This window comes from Channa argus, chromosome 13, assembly GCF_033026475.1.
Source record: "Channa argus isolate prfri chromosome 13, Channa argus male v1.0, whole genome shotgun sequence".
NCBI lineage: Eukaryota > Metazoa > Chordata > Actinopteri > Anabantiformes > Channidae > Channa > Channa argus.
This window is the reverse complement of record NC_090209.1, coordinates 15,093,988-15,108,714: the sequence shown is the minus strand read 5'-3', so window position 1 is coordinate 15,108,714 and position 14,727 is coordinate 15,093,988. Positions and strand designations below refer to the sequence as shown.

Genomic DNA, 14,727 nt, shown 5'->3' with positions numbered 1-14,727 from the left:
CACAACAGACTTTCTTAGTGTTATGCAAATGCTACAGCCAAATAACACAAAAACAGCAGCTGACTATATCTAACTATTCCAATTATTGTGTTGTTGTGAGTTTTTATTTGCTTATATCCTCTGGATTAAAAATTCACAAGGTGAATGATATTAGTCATATATTTAAACTGCTATGGGGAAAATTGTAACAATGAAGATTGTCAAATTGATTTGCAGCGATGTGTTTTAAGTATAAAAACTACTGTTCAATAAGATGCTATCTACTTAAAACTAAATATGTAGGAAGCCATGTTGCTTTGGAGTTGAATAAACTCTTGTTCACTAATCTTAGACCCAACAGAATACATTATATACAGCAAAAGTACTTACAAAAAATACTTTTCCAGACATGACATTCACACATCCAAACAGTGGAAACACTACATAATGGCAACTTAAAATAAAATATAACAAATGCATATTTCATAAAGGTAATGTGATACAGCCTTACAGCTAAGAGGAGGTGCAAAACAAAAAAGTGAACAGAATTTACATATCAGCTTTGAAACTGTATTATGTAGTAAAGAAGTTGAGGAACAGGCAGCCTGTTTTGGTCCTTGTGCCGATGACAAATTGTAAAGGTGTCAGAGATCAGAGGTGCTTAACCTGCCAGTTCCTCAGTGATATAAATGTCTTAAATATTACAGGATTTAACATGAACTCACAGTGATCAAGTCAATCTCTCTTATCACTCACAGTATGCTCTGCATCTTAAAATATATTAAGACAAAAGTGATCATAGAATCAAGATCCCAATTTATGGATTTAAGTCCTGCATGCAGATGTGCCTTCAGTTCAGTCCCTTGGTAACACCTACTTCCCAATTTGCCCTCTGCAGACAAGACATACCAGACCTCAAGTCCTGATCCTTTACTTGGCACCTACAGGGAAAAGAAAAATAACCTCCATCAGATCCAATCTAAACCTAGAACACAACGTTATTTTGCAGGAAGTAAATCTATTGTTATTTTGATAAAGCTGTAAAAGGTAATGGTAACGCAACACACCATAAAAAATATATTAGGTTTCTTTCAGAGTAAAAACCACACCTCATGACCTCAGCTTACCTCCATTTACCCTCCGTGATGCTGTTTAGCTGTTTATACTATTTTGCCTATACCAATTATCTCAGGTTCTGCTCGAAACTAAACATAACCTTTATCAACACATTTACTTTAAGTGTTAGCTGAACACTAATGGTAGCAGGCTAAAGTGCACACATTTAGCATGCTAAGGTGGCCTGCTAGGTCAAATAAATGAATAAATAAAATCCCCAGCCTACCCTGTGTTGACACATATCTCTATTACTACTGAAGACACTGACCTGTGGTGCCTGAAGCTTTAGTAGAGCCCAATCTCCCTCAGGTTGATCTTGATGATGACGTCAGTGACAGCGTCAAAGACAAACTGCACATTCTTGGTATCAGTGGCACATGTGAAGTGGGTGTAAATCTCCTTGGTGTCCTTTCGTTTATTTAGGTCTTCAAACTGGCACTGGATATAAGCTGCTGCTTCTTCATATGACTGCCCACCTACAGTAAAGATTTTATAAAATTAAGTTGGTTAATACATATGAAACAATACCTAAGTACCTCTGAATAACAGCTTATCATATTTAGGCTAAACACACCTGAGTGAAAAAATGAAAATCTCTGATTGGATCAAGTAAACTGATGGTATGATTGGCTGCACCTAATTAATCTTGCAGAGAATGTTATCTGTTTAATGGTGTCCAGATGGGATAAAACAGCTAAAGAAAACAATGTACACCTGGTAAAGCTCACTAGTTAAAGTGTGCACACAATGTAGATAGTTTTAATCTGAGCTTATTTAACATGCACAAAACTTCAAAGTGGCTTTTCCTGCAAAACTAAATCCCTTGTAAAATAAATCAAGAACATGCTTTCACATTTCCAGGAAGTCAGTCCTCAGAAATAGCAGATAAGTAAATAAATAAAATAGAATTAACTGTTAATACTGATAAAGACGTTTGTCTAACCAGTGTACTCGGGGTAGCAGATAGTAAGTGGACTCCTGCTGACTTTCTCTTCAAACAAGTCCTTCTTGTTGAGGAAGAGGATGATGGAGGTGAGTGTGAACCACTTGTTGTTGCAGATAGAGTCGAAAAGCTTCATGCTCTCGTGCATGCGATTCTGTCGAAAGAGTAGATATAAACCTACTTAAGAATAATTTCCAGTGAAGACATGTTGACATTTCACAGTCAGCATGGGTGTAAATGAGATCAAATAAATGATGAGGATGAACACTAGTTCTCTGGTTTGGTATCAGGGAGCTGTGGTGCACTACAAACCCAGCCCGACACAGTGCAGCTTAACTGCGGTAGTGGTTTTAATAAGTCAGGATGCCACAATTTCTTATTCTGACCTGGACTAAAGGCTTTATTTGTCTAGCAGACAAATAAAATGCTAAGTATACAGTATTTTAAATGCTACAGACTAATAAAAATATTTTACACAGCTTAAAGTGGCTAAAACAAAATGGAAAAAACACTGTGAACAATTACAGACAAAAGTTAGCTCACCCTCAGATTACAATGGTTTACTCACACATTTGAATAGAACTTTATTGTTATTAGTAACACCTGCGACTTTCTTCCTGTTAGAGTCTGCTGTCAAAAATATCAATATAAAACACCGAAATCAGTAAGAACTGTGGGTAAATACACAAAATTTCCGCCAAAACCCTTATTTACCATTTCCTCATCCTCAGCCAGGACGAGGTCATAGTCACTGAGCGCTACACAGAAAATAATAGCAGTGACTCCTTCGAAGCAATGAATCCACTTTTTCCTTTCTGAGCGCTGACCCCCGACATCGAACATTCTGAGGACGCACACAGAGACACAGCAACCACATAAATTAATGCACAGGGAATGTGCTTATTTTAACTTAAATGTCATTTTCATTTTAGTGGTTTATAAAATGAATGTCATTATAAATCCAGGGCAAGAGCATAAACACACACGCACATAATACTGGTGACCTCACTCCGTAATATCATGTTTGTGTCTGTTGCCTGTGTCTCTACCTGAGGCCCTCAGAGGCAAACTGAATCCATACTAGGGTGGTAAACTGATACAAATGAAATGAAAGAAAAAAACGCTGTGTGCTTCTACATCAATTTAGTGATTACACATTTCCAGATCCTGAGCATTTTTATAGGGTTACAAAGGCAGACAAGGGAGGCTATTACAATTAATGTTTCAACAATATTTATAAGTACAGGAGCTTGAAAAATAATATAAAACTACTGAAATGATGTGATTACATTAACTGCCACAGAGGTGGATCATATTAGACTGTATTAGATTGAATGCCAGTCAGCAGCATTTTTTTGGGTTATAAGAGATTTAATAATCAGGGTTTAAAATTTGAAGCAACAAGAGATGAGTAACAGAGCTGCAAACAAAGCAAATCATCTGTGACCAAAATAAAAGTGCATTAGTCAAAAATACATCAATATATTTAAATATGAACAGAATGGGCCTGCAAGCTGAAAAATAACCAACGTGGATGTGGACATAGTTACGGTATGAAGCAAACTGAGATAAACCACATGTAACATGATATGATTTGCCTCTGTTCCTGTTTTTACAATGAGGATTCAGTTACTCCAAAGTTATTTCTCATGAAATGTCTATACCTAATGATTATCATGAGCAAAGGAAAACTGCACCCTTTGCAACAAACAGCAAAGACATGAGAAAAGTAAAAGAAATAGTTCTCTTTGGATAGTCAGAGCCCCACTTGGGAATAACCGTTGAGCAAAACATTAGGAAAATCTAGACGCCGACTTAAAGTATCTCAGGCCCTATTCTTTTTATTGCAATAACAGCTAGTCCAAGGCCTGAGCTCCTCGTGAACATGTAGATTACACATATACTCACTTGAAGTAGAGATCTTTGAAGGTGAAGTGAGTTTCCACAATACCAGTGGTCTTCACACGCGTCCGCAACACGTCCTGCTGAGTTGGGACATAGCTTGGCTGGCAAATCCTGTCCAAGTCATTTAGGTAGCTGGGACACAGAAAAGACAGGTGTATGAAAATAAATCATATGTGTAGTACAGACACCACATGGTATCATGAGCCTAGACTTTCCCAGATTTCTAGCACAAAAGCGTTACAAAGAATAATGCAAAATATAAAAATGTTTTTGGACACTTATGTCTATGGAAGTGTAGGACTTGTTCTGCTGACAGATATCCCAGGACTTCACAGAATGATACTAAATAAGGGTTCATATTTTGGCAGATGATAAACACTTGCTACTTGTGGGCTGAGTAGAAACAGACTAACTCCACTGGTCCCTCTTGTCTGGGGACAAAGTGCACTGTGAGCCATTGCAGCCTGACTGTTTTCAAAACAAAGAAAACGTCCTTCACACACTTTCATTCAGGACAAGTATGATATATACAGCATCAGAAAACCTTGAGCTTTATCCGCTGGCAGTAGAAGACTGGACTGGTATTTGACTCAGCCCACACTGTTTGCATTTTTCACTTAATCAGACACTTTCATTCAGTGGTTGACAAGCAAAATGAAATGAAAACAAACACACTTATATATAAACAGCTGTAACTAGACAGAAACATTTCTCCTTCATGTTTCTCCTTTTCAGGAATGCAATAAGCTGCACAACAAGCTGACACAGGACCTAGAAGAACAAGATACATCTTGCCTCCCTTTATGGTTCAGTCGAAATATTACAGCCATGAAGGAGGATAACTACAATTATTTAGATGTCACCCTCCTCGTGGTGAGCAAGACAAGATTACATGTGTCTTATGCCAATTTAAGAGTAAAAGCTGGAAGCAGAATGATGAAATTTCAAACATCGCCAGCTTCACTCACGCCTGATACTTTCATTGAGTTAATTAGGTAAGTAAAAGTGTGTAGCATGAAGAAAATATATACATTTGTAAATCTTCAAGAAAACTGAAATGGAATTAGGGGAAATGATCTCAGCTCTCTAAAGGATTTAATCAGCTTCACTTTGTGAGGTTCAGGTGTGTCACTCCTTCCTATCTCCCCACCCCCGGACTCTTTTTGTTTTCAAACCTGTGGTCTTTAGACCCAGTTCACTCTTAGTCAAGTTAACTCACTTATGGCAGTTTATTCTGTTGTGCAGCTTCACTGGATGCTTGACACATTTCCACATGTGCAGCGGTAATGTAGTAGTAAGTGTAAATCATGGATATGGATTAAATATAAGATATGAGATTTTTTTAAATCCCTCAGCTTGGTCCTTGTAGTCATCTTTAATAATATAAGTCATCAAGTGACTTATTTAAATTCTGGGGGTTTGCATTTGTAGAAAAGTGAGTTCTTACTATGCAGCCGAGTCGTTGAGCTGATACTCGCGGGATCGATCGAAGCATGCCTGAACTCCGCCATCGTTCCACAGCCTGCAAATCACAGCAGTCAGCTCTGCTGACATTACCCCTTCCTCTGCTGAGCTTGCTAGGGCAAACAGCTGCCGGGCATCATCCTGAAAATAAAGACAATAATTACTATCACTGTAAAATTATTTCTTATTATTTGAAAATGTGGCTGAAAAGTACAGGTAGTGTAAGTAGCATACAGCACGCGCAGCCTCCACAAAATCAATCTTTAACCGGCCCATCGCCCTAATGATGGCCATGATGGACTGGATGGTGTTGCTGTACACCACCACTTTGTACTGCTTGCATTCCTCTTCTGAGTAGCCGTCCTCATGAATGATCCTGCCACACGAACAAAATCCAAACAGTCTTTTAGAGTGTAGGAAAATATTTGATAGTGTGAACAATAGCTTTAACAAATGTGGGATAAATTAAGGAAAAAAAAAATGTAATCGTGTAACTATGTGATTAGTGCTGGAATTCGAGCTTCAGTGAGCATACAGCACGCCTAATGTGGGAACCGGGGGAGTCTATTCAGGTCCTGCCAGGCTACCACTGGCCTCAATGTCCATTGTTTGAAGAAGGGTGCTTCCTCTTTTGCCTGAGCAAAGCAAAATGAGGATTCTACTCTGCTTCTGCAGCTTTTCCATAAAGATGAAACCAGTTCTCCATTCACTAATAACTTCTAACAATATGACTGGAGCTGAAACTGGAAGGGAAGTAGTAAGGCTGTTTTTTATCAAAACAATGCTAAAATAGTGGCAACATTTATTACAGGATAAAGTTGCAAAATATTATGTTGTGCACTGTTTATCGGGGTCATGTTGCAAGCTGTAACTTACTTCATCTGCTTTACAATTGTGCTTTTGCCAGATTCTCCAGCACCTGAAATAGAGGGACAGTGGTTACACAGGGCAGCATCTAGTTCCAGTAATGATAGCAGGTACAAAAAATACATTTTACTTAGACCCCTCTGATCTCAGATGTACAACGTATCAAATGATTCAACTTAATCTCTCATTAAATCACGCATCAAACAGTGTGTGGTTTTTTTTTTTTTCATCAAAACACCCAAGAGAAAGCTGCCTTGTGATTCATTTTAGTGACCAACACAAAGTGAGATCAGGGGAGTGTATACAGTTACGATGTTCTCTCTTGCTTGCTGCAGTGATGAACTATCTGATTGGGTTTGAGTATATGTGCACATTAAATCTGAACACTTCTTGTTGTTGGCCATAAGAAGACATGTGCACCAGTGTCATGTGAATGAGTTAGATACTAACTGTTTACCCCAGCTTGTCACACCACACTAATAGGCACAGAAGCACAGTGAGAACCAAAGAAAAAAGAGATGAACTTAAGGAAGTGAGTTAAAATTACATGCATCTATGGCAAATTGTGACCTAATGGCTACCAGAGATGATAGGAAAGCCGTACAAGGCCTCCATCGCATGAAATGGTATTCTAATTATGATGAGCGGGAAATATTTCACATGGTGAATCTTTACAGTATTTCTACACCAATTAGCCAAACAGGAAACAGTTGTCACGTTTCTGGCTGAGCGAGTGTTTTTCCACTGGAGAGACAATCCAGATATCAAGCTGTTTTGGGCTTTAGAGAGCAGAGGAGCCATAAAAACACCACAAATGATTCAAAGACTCCATGAGCAATTCAACCTTACTAAAAACAACAGCTTCATCCCTGATGCAAAGCCGACTGCACAGTAAAGTGGAGTCTTTTAATGTTTTGACATTTAAGACTTCTCTAAATTATGCCATACCAAACAAAACACACAAGCAATATAAAAACGTTTTTTCAGATTCACCATCTCATTAAAATGTTTGCATTGTTCTATCTGTAGATCTGTCTGATAAAAGAACAATAAACTATTTGTAATGATCTCATCTTTGGCTTTAAACACAATCAGAGTTGGTGGAACAGTTCAAATAATAGATCTCACAACTTTGGTTCCTCATATTGATGTTGGTGACAATAATTTGTTTTTAACCAGCAACAAGTTTTACAGGGAGGCTTCAGTCATTCATTTCAGCCCTCTTGTAAAAGCGTTTCTGCACAACATACAAATACAAACTGGCAAATGCAAAAGTACAGAAAAATAGAATCTGGCCATTTTCATTCAAAAAAGGACTTAAAGACCTAAAATAGTTGCTAACTAATTAGTTATTAGTTGCAGCTCTAGATGGACATATTTCCACATATGGTTACAATGTTCCCATATGCCATCCATTTCTGCCTGTGCAAACACCAAAACAGTGTTTTCTTCAGCATTGCATTGCTTGGGTCTTCACATAGACTTGCCATAGAGATGACACACCACACAAAAATAACTTTTAGGCTCTTGGGAAGGTCTGACATTTAAGAAAATACGCTTCACTTTTTTGCAAAGAGTTACATAAAAGATTGATATATGTATATATCTCATATGTTCATTCAGTGAGAATCTATGGCTAATTAGCTTAAATCGGGGGAAATGACTAGCCTGGCTCTGTCCAGAGGTTAAAAAACGTGCATAACAGCACCTTTAAGGACCACCAATTAGCTAGAATATGCTGTAATGAAATAAACGAGACATAACATGTTAATGTTAGTGAACTTTCAATGTTTTTTTAGGTGAATTTAGTTTTCTATGGACAGAGCAACTTTCTCCAGCCTTTATGATAAGCTAACCATATTTTGGCTTCACTTTCATACTTAGCATAGACATTTTCTTGTCTAACTCTGAACAAAAAAGCAGAAAAACATATTTCCCAAATTTTCAAACCAAAATTTTTGTCTTTGTGGTTTAATTATGTTATTTGTCATGGCACTAGTGACTCATGGTTTGGATAGAAACACTTTGGGACTACAGCACTATAGTTGGAAAAATTGGCAGCATGATTAATTTGTTGCTGAAGCTTATCCTCATGATAATTCAAGTGGTTATAATAGATATTCAAATCACTGCTGGGGTTTAAACTTGCTGTGTTGGCAGACCCAGACACCGAATTACTCTACTCATACCTGGAGTTTAATAAAAGAAGCCCGAATGTATGTATACACAAAACATTAGATGTTAAACTCCGGAACAACTGGTGAGAAATTATTTCCACAAACATCTGGGGTAAGTTTACTTTGGCGATAGACAGCGAGCACAGAACGTATCTGCAACCCCAGGACCGAGAAATTTTCAGGCCCTGGAATTTAAAATATGGATTTCTGCTTTTTTTAAAGCAGCTGGAAACAAATCTTATGAGAGAAAGTTTTTTTAAATAAGGGTATATATTTTCTTAATATTGTTTATTCCCCAAAGGGTGGCGAGATTTATTCCCACTACCAGCCAGGAATCCGTAGCCGATGAAGCGTACAGTAGAGTAATGTGCTCAGATGACTTGCCAGCAAGAATTAAATCCATGAATTCTTTGGTTGAGCTGTCACCACCATAAGAGATTTACTGCTGCTCACACAGGCAAGGAGCAGAGGACAAATTATGTTGATCCCACTTCTCCCTTCTGTCAGTCACCAATTCTCTCATTCATGACAGTTTTGGGCTGATTATCAACTGTGGCCTGTTGCCAATTCCCTAACCAATTTTACACAGGCATTCACAGAGTCATCCAAACCTATGCAGGACTCCAAACCAAGCCTCATTTAGCAAAAATCCCAAATGCACATTTTTATGAATCACAGTTTGTGGTCAAACATGAGACCAATTTGACTGGAAGCGTGCGTTGGCTTTCTAGCATTGTGGTTTTGTATAAAGAAAGGCAGACGGACTCTTCTTTGTTTTCCCCTATAACTCTCTTGTTCCAGCACAGACGGAGTGGAGGGCACTGCCTGGAAAAATCGCTTTTCCCCCTTCAGCTCTGTGGTAAGGACTTGAAAATGAATGTTTCCATAGAATGAGCTTTTAGCCTGCATGATAACATTCACCAGCGCATACATCAGCCTGAAGTAAAGCCTCGTAAATACAGATCAGTTAGTGGCTGGGGGTTATTTGGTTGTACCCTTGCAGAACCGCTCCAACAACTACATCTTTATCTGATGTCATAGTGAAATCTATTCCACGTATCACCTCTTTTATTACAGTTTGGGCTCAACTACTTAAATTTGCTTGTCCACCAGACAACAAAACAATCCTGCCTTAATCTGTCAGAAAAATGTGGAAATGGTTTGATACGAATCAATACTTTACCGTGGATACAAGTGGCTATGAAATGGTGGGAAGTATATTTAATAGCACTTCAATAGTCATAGAACACAAAAAGGAAAAAACAAAACAGGAAAATAGTTTACTGTAATATACTTTAACCACATTTTTGAAGGTTAAGGTTGAGATTTTGGTAGTATGGTGTGTATTACCTCTTCCTAGTTATTGCTGAGACATCAATCAGTTAAATGGAAGAATTTCAAACTTTTATCAAAGTTACAACATGGCAAGTACAACATACTGATAACACTCTGTACTTAGCCAATTAATCTGTGTTTGGCATACAGACAACAGGCAAAAAACACCTTTTACTGTGAGGAAATACTTCTAATAAAGTAACTTGCTGAAGCACAAAACTCTGTGTTACATACTGTATGTCAGTGCATTACGTTGTAATGACTTCAGGAAGTTCTGCTGCATGAATGAACGAAGCCATGATTTCATTTCGATGACTAATTTAAGAGCTACATCTGCACTCTGAATCAAATATTTAATTAAATCATTGGCTCTCTCATCTATTCTGGTAACAAGTTTTAATCAGATCATCCGTTCTGATCAGATCATATAAGATGATGTACACGCAAAATGAAAACACCTACAGTACTGCAGGACTTAGAATATTTAAAAGTGCAGTACAGTTTATACAGTACAACTTATGTCTTGAAATGAAACATTTGAATAGAGTCAGATGACTGAGCATCCTCATGTTCTTCATTCTTTTGACATGAATTGTTTAGTGTCTTGCACAACACTTCATGTGAAAAAAACGCAGGGTCCAGTACAAAAGTGTATCCGTACAAACTACTGATACACTCCATCTAACTATCTAAACTGTTGTTTCAGCTGGAGTAGTCAAAGTTATTGATGTTTCTTTTTTAATTTTTAGGATGAAGTCCACCTTTAAGGTTCAGCTAAAGCATCTCTAATAAATATTTTATATCAACAATGGAGATGTAGTAGTGACATGCAGAGAACTGTCTTCTAACTAGTTCCCCTCGGCTCTGCAGAGCAGTTTATTGTTTTAGTTTTGTGGACCACAAGATTTTTTGGTTCACAATATTTGCTCTTATCTGTGTTTTTCTGGCTGCAGCAGGCAGCTGTTCATTTTCCAAAATGTCACTAGCTACAAGACACAGTACCAGATGTAGAGATGTTGGAGAAAAACAAAAACGAGCCAAAAAGCAGTGAATCTTGGATTAATATTATTCAGTTTGTCACAAGAAAAGACTCCAAATAAACATTTAATGTTGCTCCATATTTCCAGAGAACTGTTTAGTAATAATGTTAAGGGTTTAAAGAATATTTTCATCCTGCCACTCTTAAGGTGAGAGAGAAAGGCTGCAAAAGGCAGAGTTATTCTTTGGGTACTGATTGAATGCATTGTTCTGCAACACAAGGAACCAGCAATGATAATTTGGACCCCCATTGACAAAATGCTTGTAAAATGTGATGGTGTTACCATAAACTGTTGGTTTTATAACTAGAAAAGGGACAAAAACTGAATATATTTGAAGGAATATTGTTAATAATGTTTCATGTTTGTCAATTAATTTATTGTTATAGATGTGAGATACAGTGAATTCTAAAATTTGGACACATGGTAGAAAATACATATCTGGTATATTTTTGTCAGTCATAACAGTACTTACTGGTGCTACCGTGTAAATTCCTCTTATTATACAAATTCGAACTAGACCAGAGAAGCATAGAACAAGTTTTAAAATATAATTTCCATGTGTTACTGCCAATTTAATGTTTAACGACAGTGGTCACCTGTCATAGCTGTGACTCTTATCTGTGTCACTTAAACCTGATATCACCACTGTGGAGACACCACAAGTGGTCTCAAGATACATTTAAGTAAATATGTTGTAGACTACTACACATTATTTCTTCCCTCCTGGATACCTTCACATTCCCAGGCCTCACAAAAATATTTAAACCTTTTGAAACTGGCACAGGAAATTTACATTTGGGGAAAAACATTAACACTGATGGGCGGGGAGCATAACAATGTTTAGTGCTGATGCAGTTGGGGCATCTAATCCCTCTGGCACCAGCTTGTGTGGTCCACACCCAGAGTGTCGGCACTGCTGTGTGCGTTTCAGTTCTATCTACCGGTGCATTTACAGTCACTTCTTGTCATGAGTGGATGTTTAAATCTGGACATCTGGAGATGTCCGAAAAACCTTGTGGTCATGAACATGAAATAGCAGCTCAGTGCAATGAAGAAAAAGAAAACTCAAATCAGTAAAGTTAAAACAATATGATATAACAAACTGCAATAGGTTTTATACTGTATTGTGAACCAAAAGATTAATTCCTAAAGAGAAGATGATATGTAGCAGGGCTGCAAGAGTTGTACCATACTTTGGGATGAGTTGCAATACTAGACAGCCAACTTATGATCAAGTTCTCCAAACATTTGAAAAGTCATAACTAAAGAAAAAAGCATAGAGACAGCAAAGGGCATGCAGTTGCCCTCTCACCACCAACATGGGGTTTACATCTGGAAGATGTGTCACTGGAGAAATGATGAGCCACAGCTGCATAAAACCAGCAGCAGCAGGGGGGACTTTTTAGAGTAAGGCAAAGTAAAGTGTGCAGTAAATTAAACGGTTAAAAGTACCCAAAGAGACGGGTAATAATAGAACCGATTTCACGCATAAAAATAGCAGTATATAGTTCATACCGAGCAGAAGCAGCTTCACTTCTCTGGAGCATTTCTCTTTGTCTTCCCGCAGGTTTTTATCAATCATTTTACTCCTCTCCACCGCAGCTTTGTCCTCAGCGCTGATCGTGCATCCCATGTTTACTCTCAGGTGACTTCTAAGTGTCAGATTATTGTCTCAGCAGTTCATGAGTTGGAGGGAACGCTCAGAGGTCGGTGGCAGCTGAAGTTTCCCAGCTCGGGAGAAGCGGAGAGAGGGGAAAAGGCGTTGGCACCGGAGGTTCGTCTGTGCAACTAAACCCGGTCACACAGCTTCAGTGCTTCAGTCAGGAGTAAATTAAATAATGGGGTTTACGGGGAAAAATATGAGCAACTATCGATGACGTCACAAAGTATTTTTCTCCAACTTATCCGTAGTTTAGGGTCGGAGAACAATATTTAAAAAAGGAAACTAAATACTTCATGTAGAGAATTAAGACAGGGTGTTCAGAGAAAAGCCCCCCACGAAAGAATCTATCGAGATTTTCCGTAAAAATTGATATTGCAGTCCAGTCGCGCGTTCATCCAGCTGATCCAGCTGCAAACCCCCACAAAAAACGGCACTGAAAACGGAAAATTGATGCGCCCCGTAGGGCTGATGGGAAATGTAGTTGCCTCGTAACAGCGTGATTTGTGATTTGTGCAAACTAATCTTTAATAGTACACAAACTTCTGCAAAAATCGACATTTTCCTAACAAGTCTTCGTGCATTGATGTATCATGTCGTTTAAAACACATTCCAGTTTCCTCGGCTTTTTATTTACTGCCAGCAGCAGGTACGGAGAGTTTTGTGTGATGTGGGGGCGCCTCCAGTGGACCACGCCTGAAGCGCATGTGTGGATTTGATGAACACATGCTCTGCAGCCCATTTGTGACATATGAGAGTACTGATGCATTTCTCCAAACAAAAGGTTCAATTTTTATTCCCTTATAAATATCATTTTAGCCTGAGCTGGCTCTGTAACTTGAAACAAAAAGCTTATATTGGGTGAGTAAAAGGAGGTGGGAGAGGATTTCTTTAATCCATAATTGTTAGAAGTCCCAAGATAGTCAATAAATGTGATGATGTGCTGCTTTTTTGCTCACATAGTATCCGTAGAATGTATGTTTTTTGAAAGTGGCATTTACTTCTGTCTCATTTCACAGTTTATTTTTATATAAGATTACTTGTATAAATGAAAAAATATTCTGCTTATTTAATGAGTGATTGAAAAATAACCATTAGTCTGTTCAGTTCTAATAATTATGTTATTGTAAAAGAAAACCCACCAGCAATGGAAATGTTGTGCTCTAGCAATCACCTGGCCATAACGTTTACTTTTATCTTTGTTCAGTTTTCCAGCTGATAATGAAATTCGCAGTCAAAGTAATATATATTACAAAATGTTATTACCACCATTTTTCATAAATCTTCATTAATGAAAGGTTTAATGTCTTTATTAATAACCTTTTAATGTCATTAGTATGTTTTTTGAAAACAAATACTGTTCTGCTACGTTGTCAGAAACATTTTGAACTGTTCTGTAGGACTTCTTATCATCTGAATCAAAATCTTCTAATAATGACTTAGTAAGCACTTAGTGATGCCATCACATTTAACTTAAGGTGCATAAATAAAACATAATTTTATATCTGAGAGGATTAGAAATTTAATATCAATATCAAGAAACTTATTTGAAAATTGCATTATTAATAATAATGTTAAAAACAAGAATGGACCACGCTATGATATACAACACAATTCCAAAAAAGTTGGGAAGATGTGTAAAACATTAAACAAAAACAGAATGCAATTATTTGCAAATGCCATTAATAAAAGAAAGAGATAATTCAATTAAAGTAAAGAGGAAAGTACAGAGAACTAAAGGAACATGATCCAAAGCGTCACCATATTGTCTGTCAGACATGATGGAGGCACTGTTTAGGCATGAGGATGTATGGCTGCCAAAGGAACGGGGTCACCAGTGTTTACTGATGACCTGGCTACTGAAAAGTACTGCAGCAGGATGAATTCTGGAATTAATAGAGCTGTGCTCTCTTGCCCAGATTCAGCCAAATGCTGCAAATCTGATACAATGCTGCCTTATGTTGGAATGGATAATATCCTAAAACATACAGTGAAGGCTACCTAAGAGTTTATTGAGGCAAAGAACCTAACAGAGCAGAACTTCACTTACTGAAAGACATGACTGACGGCAGAAAGACCCACAAACAAGTAGGAGGTGATGGCAGCTTTTGCATCTTGATGGAAGAAACTCAGCAATTGGTCATGTTCATGGGTTCCAGACATCAGGAAGTCATTGCCTGCAAAGGTAGTCGATTGGCTAACACTGATGCCTCACAGCTAGAAGGTTACAAGTTTGCACCC

The 14,727-nt window shown here is 37.8% G+C and overlaps 1 protein-coding gene across 1 annotated transcript; it reads right to left on the bottom strand.

Annotated features, from left to right (window-relative positions):
* Positions 1-295: 295 nt before the first annotated feature.
* On the bottom strand, positions 296-12,915 carry gnai3 (guanine nucleotide binding protein (G protein), alpha inhibiting activity polypeptide 3). Its single transcript, XM_067527854.1, has 9 exons — positions 12,342-12,915; positions 6,284-6,326; positions 5,642-5,783; positions 5,391-5,548; positions 3,947-4,075; positions 2,753-2,882; positions 2,039-2,192; positions 1,364-1,571; positions 296-920 (listed from the first exon to the last, which is right to left on the bottom strand). Exons 1-8 carry the CDS (start codon positions 12,457-12,459, stop codon positions 1,381-1,383), a joined length of 1,065 nt encoding a protein of 354 aa, XP_067383955.1. The 5' UTR covers positions 12,460-12,915; the 3' UTR covers positions 296-920; positions 1,364-1,380.
* Positions 12,916-14,727: the final 1,812 nt, after the last annotated feature.